The 23,565-nt window shown below is 34.4% G+C and overlaps 1 protein-coding gene and 1 long non-coding RNA gene across 2 annotated transcripts; one reads left to right on the forward strand and one right to left on the reverse strand.

The window, feature by feature from the left end:
• Positions 1 to 4,388: 4,388 nt before the first annotated feature.
• LOC124082116 (cytochrome P450 7A1) lies at positions 4,389 to 12,192 on the reverse strand. The gene is made up of 6 exons (XM_046428567.2): positions 12,037 to 12,192; positions 10,562 to 10,802; positions 9,128 to 9,714; positions 7,972 to 8,102; positions 6,439 to 6,614; positions 4,389 to 5,802 (listed from the first exon to the last, which is right to left on the reverse strand). Exons 1-6 carry the CDS (start codon positions 12,114 to 12,116, stop codon positions 5,503 to 5,505), a joined length of 1,515 nt encoding a protein of 504 aa, XP_046284523.1. The 5' UTR covers positions 12,117 to 12,192; the 3' UTR covers positions 4,389 to 5,502.
• On the forward strand, positions 8,887 to 10,753 carry LOC131423587 (uncharacterized). Its single transcript, XR_009225318.1, has 3 exons — positions 8,887 to 9,111; positions 10,021 to 10,087; positions 10,673 to 10,753. It is a non-coding gene; the product is annotated as an uncharacterized LOC131423587 (long non-coding RNA).
• Positions 12,193 to 23,565: the final 11,373 nt, after the last annotated feature.

Consider the following 23,565-nt stretch of genomic DNA (forward strand, 5'->3'; position numbering starts at 1 on the left):
ATCCAAACTCCAGTCTTAGAAAACCAGAAAATGAATGGATTACTTCATCATACCACCACACAAATGCCCAATTACAACTGGAAAAGGGGGTCTAGACCCTCAGTGGGTTGAACATTTCTGGAATATTACTTAATAATAAAGTAGAAAATAGATAGGATATTCAGAAATCAGCGACTGAGCAGATGGACAAATAGGACTTGGTCCAATTCCCACTTCTCTGCTCCACCTCTCATGTCATGATCATGCCCTGTGGCCTGCTCCTTTCTGTCTCCCAGACCCATTAGCAACCTGTTCAGCCAGCTGCTGTCACAGCTAAAACCCTCCCCACCTCTATTTTGTTGCAACAAATAGTCAATCTGCCTCATCAGGCAATGTGGGCCTGAGCACATGTAAGCTGTGTTCTCAGTGCTGCGTGTAACTCTTTCCCAATATTTTAGTAAGGTGGGAGATCAATAGAGAAGCAGAAAGGTCTCCTAGTAAAACAACCAAACAAGGCGTTTGCAACTTGATGGAGCTTGGACTATGGAGAAAAGCAGAGTTCAAAACGCCTCCACATAAATTATTCACTTATTACCTCTCTATCTTCAACTGTTTAAGCTCCTGCTGTGTGTAAGACACCCATTAGGAGCTTTGGTTGGCTGTCTGGTTAAATAAAATATGATTATTTTCCTTAGAGAACTGGCATTCTTTGGAAACACTCTACAAAAACGGATGATGCAAAGGCACTTAACAAGGATTTCTAAGAAACTACTGCTTCTGCCTATCATGTTTTGGTGGCCAAAGTGTTCCCGGAACATCCAAATGGCCCTGGGCATACACAGGGGTTACCTGGAGGACCAGGCATTCCAGAGCAATTGCCACTGTGTTCCCCAATCTTTTCCTCAGCCATCTTCTCACCCACACATTCTAAGAAGAACCTTGAACAAAAAGTATTTTCCTGTGCATATTTCTCTATGTGTACATATTTTCATGATTAAAGCAACCGGTTCTGTTTTCAGCAGAATTTAAGTAAATTCTACTGTTTTTTCCCCCTTACCAGAAATGTTTAAAAACAAGGTTTACATTTAGCTAACAAGCTGGTAGCAGTTGGGAAGAATACAATCAAAATCATACCAATTCCCTCTTAGGGCCCCCATCCCCTGTTCTTCTCTAAAGAGTTAGAGAAGTCAGAAATTAAAAACCTCAAAGTGAAAACTTGACAATAATTTATAAATGAAAACCCTCTCTAAAATCACTTTTAAAACCATCTTTCTGAGTAAAAGTAAATTTTGCAAAACAACAACAAAAACTGTAAAAATCTACATTAAAGTAGAGAGTTCCTGTGATCTTTAACCTTTTCTCCAGGTTAATTTTGCCAAAGAGCAAGTGGGGGAGGGATGATTCCCTCCCCCTCTAATCCCTCTATTCTTCCCCAAACTCTCTCACACACTTATAAACAAACAAACAAACAAACAAAAAACTGGTACTTATAATTCTTTTTAAAAATGTTTAGCCAGGCGTGGTGGTGTATGCCAGTAATCCCAGCAACTCGGGACACTGATGCAGGAGGATTGCAAGTTCAAAGCCAGCCTCAGCAAAAGCCAGGCACTAAGCAACTCAGTGAAACCCTGTCCCTGAATTAAAAAGGGTTAGGGTTGTGCTCAGTGGTTAAGTGCACCTGGGTTCAATCCCCAGTACAAAAAAAAAAAAAAAAGCTTTTGTTAATGCATTATAGCTATATCTAATAGATGGATTCATTTTGACATAATCACACACACGGAATGTAATTTGCTCCATTTCAGTCCTCAGTGCTTCCTGTTGTCCTTTCTTCCTCCCTCTCTCAATTCCCCTTCCTTTAGTAGTCTTCCTTATATTTATTTACTGGTTTTTTTGATGCTCTATAGATTCACATAAAGATGAAATTCACAGTGGTATATATATACATATATATATATATATATACATATATATATAACATATATATATATATATATATATATATATCTGTCAATTTCAATCCTTAATTTTTCCCTTTTCCCATTCCTTTCCCCTTCCTCTCAATTCTCTTCCTCTACTCCATTGATCTCCCCTCTAATTTTGAAACATTCACAATTCTCAACACTGTCATTCTTTTAATCTACCATAAATCATGGTAGAAATGCTGTTGACTTTATACTCTAATTAACTTTGCTGCTGATTGCTGGGAAACTTTCAGTGAGAAATGGTTCTTCAAAATGGAGCTGAGAATGCACTGTTTATTAAATTAAAAATGAGAGAGGTTGAGAATGAAGCTCAGTGGTATAGTGCTTGCCTATCATACACAAGACCCTGGGTTTGATCCCCAGCACAGAAAAAATAAAAAATAAAAATTGAAAAGAGAAAAGAAAAAAAAAGTAGGGAGTTTGCATAAATAAAGTAAAGTCAAAATTTATGAATACAAGTATTTTTCATTTTCAATTTATCATATTCATATTTTTCATATGTAGCTTTATATTTTGTTAAGCCTATGAAATCTAATGACTGTGTTTTGGAAGATAAGGTTCATAATGTTGAATATATGTTGGTTAATTCAGTTAATAGTACTTGATTTGCAAACATGAGACTTCCAGACCCAGGTCTGCCCTATAATTTGTTGTGCAAAAAATCCATTTTCTTTCCTTGAGTGTCAGTTTCTAACTAAAAGTAGAGCTTAAACTAGGTGACTTTGAATATTGTGGTCTAAGAAGCATCTGCGCTATGTCTTTGCCTCATGCTTGTCATAGGTCTGGGCATCTGAATTGGTATCAACCAACATGGTGCAGAGAAGGCACTGGAGAGAAGCTGTATTAATTATCTATTAATGAGACCAAGGCCAAAACCTTACTCCCACTGTCTCAAAAATGTATAAACCTAACCGAAAAGGACACCGGATTGCGTGATGAACAGCTCTGAGTTGTTGGTGAGTTGAAGACTCCTTTCTGTCTGAAGGTGAGCACAGTGGAAGATGTGTTGGTATACTAGGTCTCCTTCCTGGCCAGTTGAACTGAGCCCTGGCTGCAGTATGTTCCTCTAACAGTGGAACAAAATTGACACTAGGGATTTTGTTTGCTGTGATTTATCTTTCTAATGACCCTAGTCAAGATGCTCCATCACTTAGACCTACTACAAAATGAAAAAGGCTTGGCTCTGAGTTCCAACAGCCTGGGTTCATATATTCCCAGCTCTTTCACTTGTCACAGTATGGCGACCGTGGGCCAGTGACTTACCTTTCCTGTGTCCCCTTTTCTCCTCTGTAATATACTGGTAAAAGTAACATGAGCCTCTGAGGAGGGTACAGTATGATGGTTGTGACATGCCAAGTCTACATACGGATTACCATAGGTTACTGCGATTTTGTTTTTAACTTATGTAACTTTTTCAGATAAAGATATTTTTCCTACATGTAATGATTTAGCACTCATCAATAAGGTCTAAAAATAAGGGTTTTTCTTTTAAGTAAAATTACATCCATAACTTTTTAAATGTATTCCCCTCATGCACTTTACAAAATTCATATACTTGTGCATTTTTAAAAATTTTAATAAAATTATAACAAAAACAGGTTTGGGGATTGCCGTACAACGAGTTATGGCAACCATTTTTTATGAAGGACCAGATTTTAAATATTTTAGGATCTGTGACCACATGGTCTCTAGTTCAGTTATGGAGTTCTGCAATTGCATGGCAAGAGCAGGCCACAGACAATCATGCAAACAAATGGGCATTCTGCATCCAATAAAACTTTACTATGGATGTGCAAATCTGCTTTTCATAGATTTCCCACATGCCATAAAATACTCTTCTTCTTTTGATTTTTTTTTTAACCATTTAAAGATGTAAAAACCTTTCGTAGTTTCCAGGCTATATAAAAGCAAGGAAGTAGCACCTTTGGTCTGTGGGCTATCAATGGCCAACCCTATTGCATAAGAATAAATGTGTGGAAAGACAATTCATGTATTCAAAAAGTCATTAAATGTAATAGGAAACCACATTCAAAATACTGTTTAAAACAGTTTTTTATAAAACAGAATTGTGTTAATCTTGAACCCCGTCTAAACAAATGTACTTTTATTGGTATAAAAAATAATTTATTAAAGAAATAATTCTGTAGTAATATTAAATAACAGGACTAAAACTTTTTTAGTGAAAGCTGGGAATGCAGTTCAGTGATAGAATGCTTGCCTAGCATGTATGAGGCCCTAGCTTCAAACCTCATCATGACACACACAAAAAATTTTTAATGAATTTTATGTAGAATGAGGAAGATTTTTGCATAGATTATTACTTTGACTATTTTTTAAATACTTGAAAACAAATATTTTGAATGATTTCTGAAATATAAATTTTGTAGCTTACTAGTAGATGTTTTAAACATTCTGAATACTTCAAAATTTAAAACATACACATTCATATTTTTATTTCGGAAAGATGAATAATTCAAAATCACCAAATGTTACAATATTTTCTTAATATTCATAGTGAAAGTAAAGATAAATATAATTTACATATAAATATATATGGAAATATCAATAAAATGGCATAACTGTTACCTTTAACAGTTAAAATAGCTTACCAAAGTGTTAATGTACACAGTATATTTAAACACTATCATAGGCCTTAAATTTCTCAACTGCAGGTCCTTATGAGATAAAAAGTATGTAAAGCATAATGTCAAACTTCACTTAATGAACTCTGCATGTTTCATAGTCAAAGCTTTAAAATGGTGATTTCCATCCATTTTTCATTTTTTAAATGTATCACATAGGAGCTTCATCCTTTTCACTGACACATATCTAGTAATAACAGAAAAAGTGCCTTTTTAATCTCTGAAAATGATTCTTCTCATTCATATGGAATCAAATAAAGGTGCAGAGAAGAGAGTTGAAACTTGGCATAACAGTTTCCACTAACAATAAGTTAAAACATAAAGGAAAAATATCAAAACTACCCTTAGTGTTTACAGGACACCAATATCATCATTTCAAAAATCCTGAATGTAGAGATATGCTGGACATACAGAAAGCTGAAAAAAATTCCTTTTTTATTAAAAAGCATGATATAATTATTTAAAGTACGCTTTATATTATATGCTCACACCTGAAGAACCTATCTAGTAAAAAAATAATGCCATTTCACTAAAACGTGAATATGACTCTTTTTTTTCATAATTAGTGAGTGGTTTTTTTAAAAATGAAGCAATTTCCTTAGGAAAAAATTCTGCCAATTAAAATATCATCATTTTGAGAAAAAAAAAGTATTTTCCTCTGAAGGTAATGAAATTCAGTCCCCAGCTTTATGAACATCCATTGATTTATCCAAGTGAGAAAATCTTATTGTGCTTCTAGACTTTTCACTAGCAACTGTCTGAGATGGCATCTGGAACCAGACTGGACATGCTAAACAACTTCCATCATCCTTAAATGTTTTTGTCCAAAAGGTCTTTTCAATGACAGTGCTCGGCAGTCCTATAACATCATCTAATGTACTCTTTTCCTGACCACATATTCACAAATATTTAAGTTTATATTTAAACTCAATATCATTTAATGGTGGTAAAATACCAAGGCCTGCACGGGACTGGTCCAAAGGGGGACATTTAACATGGCTCTCCACAAGCTCTATTTCAAAATATAAAAGCATCAGAATCAGAAATTGCTTGATTTCTTGGACAGCAAATAATCTTCCAGGGCATATTGTAGCTCCTGATCCAAAGGGCATGTAGTAATACTTTAACTTGACACCATTGCTGTAGAAGGTGGTCTTTGTCTTCCGATTTTCATCAAGATATCGATCATATTTAAAAGTCTGCAATAAAAATACAAAGCAAGCAAGCACATAAACACATAGCACTTATAAACATATCTCTTTCTTGACCTGGAAGCTCCAAAGAGTAATTTTCTTTATTAATTCAATCCATTAGTGATTTAGCAAATACCCTACTCACTGAGAGTAATAAGGGACAGGAACTTAATGAGAACTGATGGACCAAGAAAGCTTTATGGTACCTTGAGTCCTCCCTGGGGACTAGCTCCTCCGTCAGGCAGAACCAGCAAGAAGCTTTCAAATGGGGGGGGAATATATATATATATATATATATATATATATATATATACACACACACACACACACACACACACAAACATACACACATACACACACACACATTAACCTCTAATTTTGTGGATTTAGGAGGAAGCACATTTTAAGAAAAAAGAAAGGAGCCAGCTTTATTATCATTACTGCAAATACAGTCTAGCATACAGTGTGGGGTAACAAATATCTGGGAAAAAAATCAGGAATCTACGCTACTATCCAGATTTTCCAAAATATGACTATTTAATGTAATTAAGGGGATAATCCCTATGATCAAATTGTAAATGCCCTTCCTATTTAGATAGGATAGCTACCTTTGATACTGAACTTTGATGAACAGTCACTTACCAAAGGATCTGGGTAGATTTCTGGATCTAAATGCATTAATTGTGGGTAAAGAGCTATGATGTCATCTTTTCTGATGTTATAGGAACCTTCCTCCAGGTGCAAAGTGAAATCCTCCTTAGCTGTCCGAATGTTCAGGGAGGCACTGGAAAGCCTCAGAGCTTCTTTGATGATGCTATCTAAATATTTTAAAAGAAAGAAAGGGACAAAAGGAGAATGAAAAAGAGAACCATTTGAGTATTTGAAACCCATATAATGCAGAGTTTGAAACACTTCTGACATCCAACAACATGAAAATGAACAAAACATGGAAGGCTGACCAGAGAAAAACTTCCCACACTCTCTTTCTGTCTCTACTAGGCTGTTATCAATGACTCACTTGTGTCTGAATATATTTTTGATCCGATCACCCAAGTTAATTTTTTACAAAGATACAACTTTCTTGGTCATTAGTGGGACTACATTTCTATCATTTTTAAGAAAAGTAATCTTGTTTTTCTGTGACACTTAACAGATAATACAATTGGGAAAATTAATAACCAATTTTATATGAATTATTCAAAGTTTTCCACTTTTGAGATTTAAGAGACTGATAATATTTTTTTACATAGAAATGTTTTTCCAGGTGTTTCTTGCCATATTAATCAGGTTACAAGAATTCTTTTTTTATCCATAAACTATTTGATAGTGTATGGTGATGCTCTGTTGCTGGGCAAAGGCATAAAAGGGACACACAGAATAGCTAAAATACAGAGTTCTCAGGAAAAGTCCAGCCTGGCCTCCAGTTCCCTCACTGTCATGTTGTAGGGGTTCATCACATGACTATGTATAAAATCACACAAGATCAACTCTTTTTTTTTTTTTTTTTTTTTTTTTTTTTACAAATGAGAAAAGTAAGGCTCCCAAAAGAGAAATGACATGTTAAACTTCCCAGGTTGGGCAGAGGTCAACCTAAGCTTTTCTTCTTCTCCTTTCTGGTAAACTGCCCCTCAAGCATATCTTGGTTTCTTTCCTTTAGTGAAAAACATTTTTAAAGACCATTCTTACTATAAACACATATCACTTTTGTATTTCTATACAATACAGAAGGACAAAAAGAAGAAAAATCAAATAGCATTCAACACCACCAATCAACCCATCTAGTTAATTATGGTTTTTTTTTGAAGGCACTTTGTCCCCTGTTATTTCATGCAAAGGAGTGACACGATTGCTCTAACTGTAAGATTAGCGGTAAAAGGAATAATGAGAGCTACAGGATTATAGGGTGGTGATTGAGAGTATGCTACCAACAGTCACCCATTAGTGCTGCCATGCAAAGCTCCCCACATTCCACCCTCACCGGGCTCATCCTCTAGATGTCAGTTTCCTCTCTTGGTTTATAGAAATAGCAATAATGTCTAGTTATAGGATAGTGATGAGGATTAAAAGAGCCAAATCATATAAAATTATTTAGCATAATGTCTAGAATTCATTTAAGGGCCTGATATATGTCGACTGTTAGGACACAGTAGAAGGAATGTAGAGTAGCAAGCACACCTAGGACTGGCAGGTCATTTAGTTGCATTTGATCCAAATAAATAGGATCGCCTTCAAAACTGATTTTTTGACCAGCCTTCTCCAGTGCTTTATTCACTTCTTCAGTAGCTGCTTTCCTTGCTTCAGGATTCCTATTAAAAATTAAGATAAAATAAAAACACAGAGAAAATAAAATTTTTTATACTTGGAGATCTGCAAGCAAATAGACATTTTCCTCTTCTTTTACTGAGGTGATCAAGGTACCAGAGACGGTAGAAAAGGAATACTCCCATTTATTTGTACTGTATTTATAATTATGTTGATGCCCTAGGATCTTGGCAAGAATTGTGCCTTAAAAGGGCCTTGTTACATCAGAGTAAATTTGGGTCAGTTCTCTATAAACAAATAATTTTAATAAGGAATAAACAGTAATTTAGAAGAAAAATTGCCTCTAAGATAACAATTACAGAGTTTTGGCTGCATTCCAGATGAAAATTTGAATTTACCTCAAAATTTCGGCATTTTCATTTACATTAAAATTTTGGAATGTGAAGTGAAGCCTGTTTCACTTTAGTGCATGGAATTTTGTTGGAGCCTCAGTGAGCTTGGGGTTCTGTGTTACATAGTTAAAGTGAAATGAGTTTCAGAAAGGTTTGAATGAAAAGTATTTGTGTGAAGATGATAAAGTATGGTTATCATTACCTATATATTGATACTAAACTGGTATTGTAAACTTACTGTAAATATGTGAACTTATTATGGTCAAATAATAAGTCAGCAAAATAAGATGTAGCCATGTCAGTCAGTAATCATTTAAAATATAGTCTTATGATGATGAAGACTGCACTTGTGGACTTAAAGTTAATGTCATGAGCAACAGCGTGGGATTAAAAGCAAGGACTCTGGGCCAGTGGCCTGAATTGACCCAGGGCCAGCCAACCTGAGGCCTGTGGCTTCAGTGACATCCCCTTTCTTTGAAACTGCTTCTACAAATTGCTGTTCACGCTTTTGGGAGCATTGAATGAGCCTGTATGTGTTAAACACTTACAAGCATAAGTTATATTCTTGATTGGTGGCATGAGAAGGTACTATGAAGCTTCTTTTTCTCCAAAGGTGAAATGGTTGAAGTTGGGCTTTCTACCAGAATATGAAAATAAATAGGTAAGTGGCTAGTCACCTGATCATTTGAAATAAGCTCCAGAAAGTCGCTGGAATGGTGTTTGCTTGTGATGCCCACAGGATGGCGAGGTGGGTCTTGGCCTTCTCCAGGTCATCAAAGGTGGAGAGTGTGTCATTCAAAAACATGCGCAGGCGGATCAGTTCTGAGACCTGGTCCCTCTTGTGAAGGTTCTCGTGCCTCAAGCCCTCGGCCAGTTTTTCCCGGGCTTGGTAAGCCGTCTTGAACACATGAATGGGGAGGCCTGCTGCCAGGGCTGGAAAGACTTTGTCAAATTGCTTGAAGTTGTCAAGGTTTTTTAGAATAAGGGCACTTTGTGCATCTTGACTTGTAAGATCTCTGCCAAACAGAGTTAAATACCCAGCTTCAAACATTACTCGGTAGCAGAAGGAGTACATCCCTTCTGTCACCCATGCACTGCTCTTTGATTTAAGAAGGAATGGAGGTCTCAGGATAAGTTGGAGGTTTTCCATCATGGTTTCTGTGAGGGAATTCAAGGCATGACCCTGCAGGGTTTTGATGAAAGTGTCGTTTATGTTTTCAGTGGTATTTCCATCACTTGGATCAATGCTTCTGTGCCCAAAAGCCTGACAAGAAATAAAACGTGAAAAAAATTAACGAAAACTCACCACGTGTTAGTGAATGACTTAGAAATACATTGGATGCTTTCATACTTCTCTACTTGACCTCCTCAAATACAATTTGATAGTACTTTGCAAAGAAATGACTAAATCATATTTTTCCTTTTAAGGCTAAGTTTAAATCTCAGTTTTTCAGTGAGAGTACTCCAGACCACCTCAGTCATCTATTTCTTGTTACTGAACTTATTTGCTCGCTAATTTGATACTAATCAATATTATTTCTATTATTCATTCTTTGTTATATCTTTGTAGATGCAGGTTAATCACACCTCCAGCTACTTAGTGGCAAAGACTGTCTAATATCTCTTGCAGAAACTCAGTAAGTATTGATTTTTTTTTCCTCTAAAACACTTTCTTAGATAACATCTAAATGATGCTTAAATATCTGTTGAGTTTCTTAACAAAATGGAATGTGTGGTGTGAATATGGCAAAGCAACTGTTGGATGTGAAGTTTTCCATCACATGTATTCTTCATGTTATATAGACATCACTGATGTGATGAGTTTGTACCTGTCTTATTGAAACAGTGCCATCTGCCTCAGTAAAACATTTAATTATTATTTCATTTTCAGTATCTGGTTAACAAATGTCAAATATATATCTAGTTTGATTTTTTTAATAGGTAATACTAAGAGGCTGTAACTAATTTGATGTATTTTTTTCTAATAATCTCTACAATAGGGTAATTCTCTAACACTTCTATCCAGCAATCTAAAAACAACTTACTAAATAGGCGTATATATTAATAAATAGGAAATAAACAGAATGCTGTATAAATGCAAAATAGGTTACCTTTGCAGAAGTAGTAAAGTGAAACTTTTTCCAATCAAAATACTTTCCATGGCACAACACCTTATGGTATGACAAGGAATTGGTAATGAAGTGGACATATTTTCCCATTAGTTTACAGGTAAAAACATGTCCATGTTTCCTTTGATTTGCCCTGAGGAACTCAAGAGGATTGGCCCCAAATTTCAGAGCACAGCCTAGGTATGGAATCAACCCATTCTCCAGAGGTGGTTCACCCATTCTCCTGAAAGACACAAATGTATGACAGATATGGAAAATTACATATTTTGGTTACTTTTATATGCCAGGTTTTCAAATTTCTACCTCTGAAATTTCAAAATTCTATCTCTGAATTTCAAAATTCTATCTCTGAATTTCAAAATTCTGCAGTTTATAGGTACTTCTTTTGTTGATGGGCCCTGCTCTTTTACTAAAATAGAACATTTTATTAACCTAGTCACCACATGATACATTGTTGAAAATGATTACTAAAGTCATCCATCTAATTTGTCATTTGTCATTATAGGATCATTAACTATAATGCAATGCTCTGTCATGCTATCTTAAATGTTTTTACTAGAAAATGTAAACTTATTGTCTTCCAGCATAAACTAATGTCCTTCAGAGGATAACAAAATATGAAGTGGCATTTTCTTATTGTGAAGGTGAGTAATCTGATTGAAACTGGAAATGAACAGGACTGCATTAAAGTACCTCAAAGAATGAAGAAACTTGCAGAAGGTAGACAACACATAACAGTCCACAGAGCTGAAGATCTGCTGGAGGTTATTCTCGTTTTGAGATTGACTTAATAGAAAATATCTACGTGCCTTCCCCCTAACTACTCTTTGAACCATTCAGAAGTTAAATATGGCTCTGGATTTATATTTCTTGAATCAATTGTAAGTCAGTGATAACATACAAATGAAGTATGTTATATACACATTTAACAGTTTCCCAATCACCATGGTTGATTGACATAAAAAAAAAAAAAAGAGTAATAGAATGATTAACTAGGGCTCTACGTTCTTGCCCAGGCTTTGGCTGAGTCTGTGCACAAAAACTAGCTGAAAAGACAACACTTATTTAGTCAGAGTCCCTGTCTAATCCTTGCGATAGAAAGAAACCCTTTCCATTGCAGATTTCCAAATGCCACTGGTATCCCTTGGGCTTGCTCTGTACATGTACACCTGAACACACACAAAGATCTTACAAATTTTCTTTCAGTTGTGTTTAACAAAGTATATATATTACCACTGGTATGTGTCAATACTAAAAAGGGAAACTGTTATAATGTATTTTGTTAGATTTAGTAAAAAAAAAAAGATATCACTTAAAATTTTAATGTGAAAATATCAAGAAGTATTTGTGTATAGAAAATCAAATTTATTATATTGTATAATAATTTATTGTATAGTAAAAGAACATCAGATAAATGAACTAAAAGATAACTTAAAGAACAAAAAAACTTTCCTTACCTTCTCCTTATTCCAAAAATAAGCCATAAATAACAGCACATTGTTAAAACAATTCCCCATATCAAAAATATGGTTATCATTTTGCAAACCTAATGAAAATCTCCAAAGAAGGAGAATCTATGATTTGAGAGATAAGGAGGTCCCTGAACAGAGACTCAAACTATTCTTTTTATACCCAATAACTTAAACTTGTATGACCAAAGCAAACAATCAATCATTTGTTCATCGTATTAGAAAAAAGAAAAAAGAGGGGGGTATTAACTAACCTTTGAACTAAGTCCATAGTGTCAGAAGAGGTTCCAAAACAATCAGAGACCTGCAATACTTGATAAGCTGAAGGTCTTTCAAACAGATGTTGACTTAACATTAGGACCTGGGGACAAGAGCTAAGGTTACAAATTTGATATTTCTATAAAAAGATCAAACCTATTCAAGTAGAACAAATCTAATTAAGTTGTAAAATATAATTTGAAGAAAAACAAGCATAAGGTATTTATCAAGTAAGTGATTTGATTTGTTAACTTCTGAGGAAGAAATTAATTTAAATGATTTTCCAGAAAGATGCAGCAAATAAGTTCAAAGGAAAGAACTGGGTGGACACTTTTCTTGCTTCATGTTTCAGTGCTTTTACAAACTCGTAGATATTTAACACAGATTGAAACATGTTACTCACCTAACATCATCAGGAAAGAAGCGTTCCACATAAATGCACCTTCCCAATAAACACAGCTTCAAACTTTATCATTATTCATAACCAAAGTGTGTATTAATTTTTCTAGTCATTTAGTAATGTGTTTTAATTTAAATAATTTAAAATTAACTGAAATGTATCTTGGTAGAAAGTAAATATCCATTTACAATTTACCTCATACTATTCCCAGTCAGAAGTAATCACTGTAAACTGTTTGACATATATCTTTCCAAATTTTAACTTTTTTTTTTCAGTATTGGGGATCAAACTCATACATCCTGAGCTATAACCACAGTCCACTATTTAACATAAATATTAATTGAACATTTAATTATGTTCCCAGATCTCTTCCAAGGTATTTTGACTAAAATTATTAATGGTATAAACAGGTTCCCTGCTCTCATTGGGATGGTATTCCAGTGGTGAAATAAATGATAAAATATATATGAAGAATAAAATAAAACAGAGTGGAGAGCTACTAAGGGACAAAGATAACTTTCGTGATCAGAAAAGTCCTCTTGAAATTGAAATCTAAATGTCAAAAAGGAATCACAGATGTGAACATCGCAATAACATTCTAGGAAGAGGGAAGAACAAATACCATCCTGAATTAAGGATGAACTTGATATATCTAAGAACTAAAAAGAAGGACAAAGAGATTAGACCAGAGCAAAATTGGAGAATGTTGATTCAGATATAGAAGACATAAAGATTGGCAAGAGCCAGTTTGTGTAGGGATGTTTGGAATGGGGAAAGAGGTTTTGGAGGGCAACAGGTCTGAATATGACTTGAGACATTTGAAGATCTCAAGTTTGGGAAATCTACTAGAAATCCAAGGGTCAATGTCAAATTAGCAATCCAGAGCCAAAGACCAAGCAGAAGGCAGCATTGGAGATATAAATTTCAAGTGATTAGCATTTGAATGCTATCTAAAGCCAAGAGGCCCTAGGAGATCACCTGGTGAGAAAGTAATGACAAAGATAAAGAATTCAACACCAGGCCACAGAGCACTCCATTCACAGAGCTCAGAGAGGTGAAAGAGAAGAGAAGGATCTGTAAGAACCAGGAGGAAAACTCAAGAGAATTTTGAGTCACAGAAAGCAAAAGTAGAATCCATTTGAAGAAAAATGAGTGATTAACTATATTACTTGTTACTCTGAAGCAACTAAAATGATTTTAAAAAAATGTCCATTGGATTTGGCAACATGGAGGTACTGGGTGAATCACATAAAAAGCCTTTTTAAGGCTTTAATATAGCACTGCATGTATTTATGTGATTTTATGGTATTTTAAAAAATCAAATACCATGCCTCAGAATTTCCCATGAATATAAACACATTAAAACAATTACATATATATGTGTATATATATATATATATACACATACATATACACACACATATAAATGTATATATAAACAGATATGTATGTATATATGTACATATGTCATATATGTATATATACTACTTTTAATATGTACTTAGAATCCCACCTGAATAAATGAACTATAACTTATGTAATGGATTCTCTATTGAGGGACATTTGGGTTATTTCTAGATTTTAGCTATAGATTCCATAGATTTATAATTTTTTGCCTCCTTAAACATAAATCATAAATTGTGATTTATGATCACAATAATTAATATCAATCATTACTGGAAGTACACAGATTTTCTCAGAATCTGTTTTTTTTCTTGCTTTGTGCATATTAAATATGTTTAGGCTGACATTTAAAGATTAATATATCTTCTTTTTATATGATTTATGAAGAACGTGAACCTTTATGTAGCCAGTCAGCAAAGTTTTACAGTCAGAGAAAACTCTAATCTAATATCCAAACAATGTAACCCTCTAGAATCATCTTTCAAACAGACAAAAATGAAAAACAGAGGGAATAGGGAACTCTTTGGTACTCTGTCCTCAAAATTATGTGAATTTATAATTATATCAAAAATAAAAAGGCTTTCAAAATGTAAAGGAGAAATGCATTCACCACCTCAGGAAAACTTTCTTGCAACTTCTTTACCCACTCTCAAAATACCACAAACTCCTTTCAAATAGAGCCTGGTTAGGGATTGGGGCTTTAGCTCAGTGATAGGGTATTTATCTAGTATGCATTGGGCCCTGGATTCAATTCCCAGCAACCTCCCACCAAAGAAAAATTGCTTACATACAAAATAGAGTCTGGGCAATGTTTATCTCAGTTACCTTTATCTTGGTCTATTCTTTTTACTCCTTCACTAATAATCTCGTATATAAAGAAAAGGAAAAACTGGAAACACACACACACACAACACAAGCAGATGCTTAAATAATAATATTGTTTTTCCTGTTATGTATGTTTTATGTCTTTCCTTCTGAGAATGTCACTACTTATTGCTGTCACATGTCCACAAATGCCATCTATCATAGCCCTCATATGCTGCTTTTAATCCAGGGGGTGGGGATTCAGATGCTTGTTGCAGTTGTCAAATCTATCAACAGACTGCAGAAAAATACCTCAGTGCCCTCCTGAGGAGTACCAGCATGTGGTTTTGTGTGTGGACCTTAAGACACCTCCAGGAGTTGTCAGCATCATGCCTGGGGCAACAGGGAACAAATATTGCTGCCTAGATGGCAAGCCTTTTGCCTGTTTTTCTTTTCTGTGTTTCACCTGGTGAAATTTTATTTATTCTCTCTTCTCCTCCACCCCTCTTCCCTCCCCTAGACACACACACACACTCACTCACACACACACACACACATAGAACCTACTAAATACCAGGCTCAACAGTCAGCACATAGTATAAACAAAACAGCCATGACCCTGACCCTGTGGAGTTTCCATTTGCAATAGGGGAGAGGGTAAGCCCCGATGAAGAAAGAGGACTAGTTGCCAGAAGGCTGGCATGCTAAACTGAGTTTCTCTAAATCTAATCCCTCCATAGCCTATCCATTCCTTCTTCATGTGTGGAGTCATGCAGAGAGCCACACATATGGAAGAAATGTGGAAGAAGAACTCGCTCTGGGCCTCAGAGAATATAGGGTCTGAGTTAGAAACCCCACCCCCATGAACAAAAATATGTAAAACACGCAACCTGTACACTCAGAAAAATGAGAAATTATATCCCATCTGATTCAAATGTATGATATATCAAAGTCATTGTACTGTCATGTGTAACTAATTAAACAAATAAAAAAAATAAAAATAAAATAAAATAAAACATGGAATCTTAAATCAGAGGAGTAGAAAGTAAAGGAACAATGAAAGCTCTCAGCTTTTTCTTTAAAGAAATGCAGTAAACAGCCAGTGACTAGGAAGCTGAGGCAAAAGGATCACAAGTTCAGGTCGTCCTGGGCAACTTAGTGAGACCCTGTGTCAAAACAGAAAATGAAAAAATACTGAGGAAGTAGCTCAGTGTGATAGAGAGCTTCTAGGTTAAATCCCCAGTATAACAACAACAAAAAGAAAGAGAGAGAGAAAGAAATGTGGCTTGGGCAACTTAGAAAGACCCCTATCTCAACATAAAAAAATAAAAAGGGCTGGGAATAGAGTTCAGTGGTGGAGTACTTGCCTAGCACATGTGAGTCTGGGCTTGATCCCCAGAACTGCAAAATAATAATAATAATGACTACTACTATAATAATATATGACTATTGTTATAATGACTATTATACAAAATTAAAATAAATTCAACAAATATAGAACACACAAATATGATTCCTTTAAATAATGAATCATGAATATGATACACATTGTATCAGCCGCTGGTTTTCCTGAACCCACAAGTCAAAACAGCTCTCTATCGTGAAAAACAGATCACCTCAATTAAGGGAATGCTTTCCATTTTCCAAGTGCATGACAGAGCTGTGGGGAATCAAAGCTGCCATGAGATTCATAACTTAGGACCAACCAGCATAGTGCGCTGGGCTGGGGAAACCTGTTTATGATCAATTTGCGTCTTTCAAAATAAACTATCCAAAAACATGTGTATTCACCCAGGAGCTATGTCCCCATGAAGCAATAGGAAAAAAAGTATCTTATGGCATAAATAGGTCATCTGATTCTCAAGTACAGTTTTGGGTCTTAAATATGTGATTTTAGAGTTGTAAATGCCTAGCAGAACTAGAGAATTAAAAGGTAAGTCTTATTTCAGAGAATCTTTATAATTTTTAACATTCACTTTGAGGATTTTCACTTATGAAAAGATTCTTATGTGTGTTTTGCTACTTAAATGAAATAATCAGCTCAGGCAGGGCCTATATGTTGGCTGTATTAAAGATGAGGTATGAGGCTTTAGTGGGAAATATTAAAACTTCAAATAGTTCAAATGGGCAATGGAGAGGAACAAAATTAAGTCTGCATTTATATCTCATCTCTACCAGTAAGTATTTACCTTGGAACAAAATGTTTATTCTCTCTCTTTGCTTTCTTATCTATAAAGTGGGGATGATTATAGTACATGGCTCATAATGTAGGTATTAAGATGAAATAAAGAAAAATGTGTTAAGGAGCATAAGGATTAGGGATAGGAAAGAACTGTGGTAATTCTATGAAAGTAGCTAAGTAGCTTTTTCCCACACTTTACAGAAATGAAATTAGTGTTTGGCACAGTATGCTCAAAAATGTTTGCTGTAATCATGAAGTGGCAAATTCAGGGTTTGGTCTTGATTTTTCCAAAATGCAGCTCAGCATTCCATTTTTACAGTTCAGTACCTCCCAAGAAGTTTAAGGGACCCAAAAGGCAGATTTAGGAAGGGGTAAACATGTCACCACTTATGTGAGAGTCAGTCATTCACCCAATATTTATTCCATGCATTTCGTTCATTCATATTAAGTTACAGCCTACTTTATGCGAGGCATTTTTGAGGTGCTGGATACAGAGGGAAACAGGACAGACAAAATCTCTGCACTGAAGGGGATACAGCCAGTCAATAGGAGAGCCAATGCACTGTTTAGTTTCAGATAAAGAAACTATCATTTCTATTATTAGGAAAGGTCAGGCCAAGACATGAAGACCTTGTGCCAAGGTCTTCACAAGCTTGCCTCATTTAATCACAGAGTAGCAATATGAGATGAGTACTTTTCCCTCTATGTACAGATGACTTAATACTGCCAGGCTCTGGCTCCAAGCCCAGGGCAGTCCCTGCTATGTTATATTGCACCACAGGGAAACTCCATTTGCCCAAGTCAAAAACAGGCTTGAGGACCTAGAAGGTTAAGTGCTTCTTTTGCATATATGATAATAAGTCTCACCTTAATCTCAGATTTCTGAAGCTACTCTAAGAAGCCCAACTGGTTGATCAAACTGATTGGGGTCAACCAACTTCACAAGCTCAGAAGAAATAAAAAAATAAAGGAGCATGAGGATTGGGGATAGGAAAGAACTGCAGTAATTCTATGAAAGTAGCTAAGTAGCTTTTTCCCACACTTTACAGAAGTGAAAGGAAAAGCGGGCAATGGGGAATAAGGGAGGAAATTCTATGAAAGTAGAATTCTATGTTGTAGTTGGACATAATACTTTTGCTTTATTTATTTATTTTTATGTGTGCTGAGGATCGAACCCAGCGCCTTACTCGTACTAGGCAAACACTCCACCGCTGAGCCACAACACCAGCACCCACCTTTCTTTATTTTTTTTAATATTTATTTTTTAGTTTCAGGTGGACACAGTATCTTCATTTTATTTTACGTGGTGCCGAGGATTGAATCCAGAGCTTCATGAATGCTAGGCAAGCACTCTACCACTGAGCCACAACCCCAGCCTCCCCTCCTGCTTTCTTAATAATATCTTCTAATGCACAAAAACTTAAAAAAAAAAGAAATCAAAATCAATTTTTTAAAATATATTTTTAGTTATACATGAAGTATACCTTTATTTATTTTATGTAGTGTTAAGAATTGAACCCAGTACCTCACACATGCTAGGCAAGTGCTCTACCACTGAGCCATAATCCTAATCCCACAAAACTTTTTAATATCATTGAAGTGCAACTTTTATTTTTCTTTGCAGATTAGATTTGTTTTGTCATATCTAAGAAAAGTGGCTAATCCAAGTTGTAACAATTAATGCCTACATTTTCTTCTAAGGTTTTACAGTTTCAGTTCTTAAATTTAGGCCTTTGATTAATTTTGTGTTGACTTTTGTATATGATGTGAGACAGCAGACCAACTTCCTTCTTCTACCTGTGGATATCCAGTTGTATCAGCATCATTTGTCCAAAAGACCACTCTTTCCCCATTGAAATCTCTTGACACCCTTATTAAAACAAACAAACAAACAAACAAAAACAATTAATTACAATTTGTGGTTAAGCTCTCAATTCTATTTAGATCTCTAAATTCTATTTAGTTGATCTTTATGTTCATACTTATGCAGGTAACACAACATTAATTATGGTAGCCTTGTAGGAAGTTTTAAAATCATTAAGTCCTCCCATTATATTAAATTTTAAAAATTGTTTTGAATATTCTGAATGCCTTATATGTCCATATGAATTCTAGGATGAGTTAGCCCATTTCTATGAAACTGGAAGCTAGGATTTTGATAGGGATTATAGTCAATCTCTAGATCAATTTGTAGAGAGAATATTATCATGTTAACTATAAAGTCTTTCAATCCATGAATATGGGCCATCTCTCCAGGTACTTAGGTCTTCTGTAATTTCTTTCAATTTTCATAGTTTTCAATAAACAAATCTTATACTTTTTTACTAATTTATTCTTAACTATTTTATTCTTATTGATGCTATTATACATGGGGTTATTTTTTAGCTTTATTTACAAAATGATCATTGCTAATGTATAGAAATGTGCCAATTTTGGGAGGTTGATCTTGTATCCTGCAACTTTGCTGAACTTGTTCATTAATTGTAAGTGGCATTTAGTGAATTCTTTGGTATTTTTAATATACAAGTTTATAAATTTTTTTTTTTTTTTTTGGCAGGGGGTGGGACTGAACTCAGAGACACTTGGCCACTGAGCCACATCCCCAACTCTTTTTTGTATTTTATGTAGAGATGAGATCTCATTGAGTTGCTTAGTGCCTTGCTTTTGCTGAGGCTGGCTTTGAACTCTTGATCCTCCTGCCTCAGCCTCCCTAGCCACTGGGATTACAGGTGTGTGCCACTGGACCCAGCTCCTAAATTCTTTATGTAGAAATAATTTTACTTTTATTTCCTTTCCTTGCCCAAATAAATTAGATGTGACTTCCAGTGCAATGTTGAATAGAAATGGTAAAAACCTATCCTTGTCTTGATCTTTGGGGAAATATTTTTAGCCTTTTACCATTAAGTATGATATTAGCTGGGGGTTTGTCATAGATGTCCTTTATCATAATGAAGTAGTTCCCCTCTTTTTCTATAGTTGATTTTACTTGTAATGTCATTCATTTTAGTATCAGGCAATGCCTTGTCAATAAAATGGGTTAGGAAGAAATCCCTCCTCTTTTAGTTTCTGGATGAATTTACAAAGAATTGTCATTCTTTCCTTAAATCTTCAGTAGAATTCACCCATGGAACCATCTGGTTCTGGGACTGTCCCTATATATATTTTTTGAAGTTTTCTACTTCAATTTTCTTTCTTGTTATAGATCTACTCAGATTTTTTTTTTCTTCTTGAGTCAATTTTGATAGTTTTTAACTTTCTGGAATATGAAATATATTCAGTCCATCTAGGTTATCTGATTTGTTTGCATGCAATTATTCTCAGCCTTCTTTCAAAATTCTTTTTATTTCTGTAAGATAAGGTGTAATATATTCTCTTTTATTCTTAATTTTAGTAATTTGAGATTCTCCCTCTTTTGAGCTTTGCTAAAGATTTATCAGTTTTGTTGATAAAAACCAATTTAAGGCTTGTTTATTGTTTCTGTTATTTTTCTATTCTCTATTTCATCTTTGATTTGTGTTCTTTACTTATTGCTCCTTGTTTAATTAATTAATTAATTTGTTTTTACATAAATGACAATAGTTGAATGCATTACACTCATTGTTGCCCATTTACAGCACAATTTTTTGTAACTCTGTATATAAAGTATGTTCATATCAAATTATGCCATTATACATATTCTCTCTCTCTCTCTCTCTCTCTCTCTCTCTCTCTCTCTCTCTCTCTTTTTATTTATTTGGTGCTTATTTTTCTAGGTTCCCAAGGTGGATGATTAGATTAATAATGTGATATCTTTCTTCTAATTTAATACAGGCATTTAAGTTCAAAGTTATGTTCTAAGCACTGTTTATACCATACCTTATAACTCTGGAGTTTCTGTGTTTTATTCCACACATCACACAAAACTTTAAAGTATCATTTATGATTTCCTCTTTGATTACTTAAGAGTAGTTTTTAATATTCATATATTTGTGAATTTCCCAAATATTTTTCTTTTTGAATTCTAATTTTATTCCATTATGGTTAGAGAACATACTTTGTATGATTTCAGTCTTTTAAATATATTTATATATATATATATATATATATATATATATATATATATATATATATAATTTTAAATATATTGATATATAAATATATTGAGGTATATTGAGATATATATATAATTTTAAATATATATATATATATATATATATATATATATATAGATAGATATAGATAAGATATATAGATATAGATATATGGTCTGCCATATATCCACCCTAAAGAATGTTTCTCATTTCTTCATGAATTTTTATTCTGCTTTTCTTGGCTGGAGTATTCTAAATTGGGTAGAGTTTGTTTATAGTGCTGTCTCATTCCTTTAGTTCTCTATTGATCCTCTCTCTAGTTGTTCATCCATTTTTTAAGTGAAGTATTGAAGTCTCCAACTATTATTATTGAATTGTCTATTTCTTCCTTAGATTCTGTCAGTTTAGCTTTATGTAGTTGGGACTTTGTTGTTAAGTGTACATAAATATTTATAGTTGTTATAACTTCATGGATTTACCACTTCAGTCATTATAGAATATCCTTTGGGTCTAGTAACAATTTTTGAATTACATTGGCTTGCCTTTTCCTCTATTATTTGTGTTTGTGGGAAACATCAAATATATTACTAACATGTTACAAACCAGAAGGTGATATTAAATTAAGGTGAGTTTCTTGTGTGTTTGTTTCTTGAGTTCATTTCTTTTTTTTCCTCCTAAGGAACAAATACAGTTGTGCTAGAAATTAGGTTGTGTCATATTTTAAAAGGTTAATGCATATATTGCCCTCTAGTGGACAATCATGTACTGACATCTTCTCTATAAATACTGTAAACTCCCCTCCATATTAGTGGAGGATATATTCCAAGACACTCATAGGGTGTCTGAAACCTCGAAGAGTACCACACCCTAAGTATGTGCTTTTTACTAAACAAACATACATGGTGAAAGTTATTTATATATTAGGCATGGTAAGAGATTAACAATAACCATTAATAAAATAGAACAATTGTAACCATATGCAGCAATAAAAGTTACATAAATGTGGTCTTTCCCAAAATATCTTACCCTACATTACTCTCCCTTCATCTCATGATGATGTGGAATAATGCATTGCTTCCATGGATGATGTAGGCATTGTGACATAGTGTCAGACTTGCTTTGGATTGTATCCTTTCTACTTAACTCTGCTTTCTTCAGCTCTACTGGAAATGTGGTAGTCCAAACCAATTCTTTTCTTTCCAGTTTTTTGGGCAAAGTTCAACATTTATTTTCAATAAAGCCTATTACTCTGCAACCTGGGATTGATTTTTTTGTTGAAGGTTTGAAAATACTTGCTCATAAACCATACACTGGCCCAAGCCCCTTGGTTTCTTCTTTTTTTCTTTTTTCTTTTACCTTGTTTGGTATTTATATTCTTTTTTAATACCTTTATTTTATTTATTTATTTTTACATGGTGCTGAGATTCAAACCCAGTGATTCACGCGTGCTAGGCAAGTGCTCTTTCACTGAGCCACAATCCCAGCCCCTATATATACTTTTTTATTTGAACATTATTCATAAGAGTTTGGTTAATTTTGACAAAATCATATGTGCATGGAATTCAGGTTACTTCATTTCTGTCCCCAGTTTCCTCCTTCCCCTTCCTTACTCCCCACCCAAGTCTCCTTCTTCTACTTTCCTAATCATCCTCTCACTTGTGTATATGTCTTTAATCTGTGTTTTATATGTATTCATAAAGGTGAAATTCACTGTGGTATATTTACACATGACATACTATGGTTTTGTTAAATTCATTCCACATTTCCTCCTCTTACTGGTTCTTCCTCCCTCCCTCTTTATCTCCTTCTTCTACTTCACTGAGCTTCCCTATATTTTTATGATATCCAATCCCAGCCCCTCTTTTTCTCCTTATTTTTCTTTAGCTTCTGGTATAAGAAAAAAAAAATTTTTTTGACCCTTGATTTTCTGAGTCTGGCTTATTTCACTTAGCACGATGTACTCTAGTTCCATTCACTTACTGGAAAATGCCATAATTTCATTATTCTTTATGGCTAAGTAAAACTCCATTTTGTGTGTGTTTATGTGTGTGTGTGCGTCTGTAGTATTTTATTAATCCTTTCTTCTATTGACAGGCATATGGGCTAGTTTCATAATTTAGCTATTGCAAATTATTGTTTATATGGTTGTATCAATATTGTATGTTGATTTTAGTTCTTTCAGAAAAATACCAAAGAGTTGGATACCTGAATCACATGATGGCTCCATTCATGATTTTTTTTGAGGAATCACCATCAGCTTTCCAGAGTAGTTGTAATAACAGTGAATGAAATTGTACCGTTTTCCTCATATCCTCGCCAGCATTTGTTGTTTGTGTTCTTGATAATTGTTTTCTGATGCGAGTGAGATGAATGAAATCTTATTGTGATTTTGATTTGAA

The sequence above is a fragment of the Marmota monax genome, unplaced genomic scaffold (assembly GCF_021218885.2).
Source record: "Marmota monax isolate L192 unplaced genomic scaffold, Marmota_monax_Labrador192_F-V1.1 WCK01_AAM20220418_F8-fsc00044, whole genome shotgun sequence".
In the NCBI taxonomy this organism is placed as follows: Eukaryota; Metazoa; Chordata; class Mammalia; order Rodentia; family Sciuridae; genus Marmota; species Marmota monax.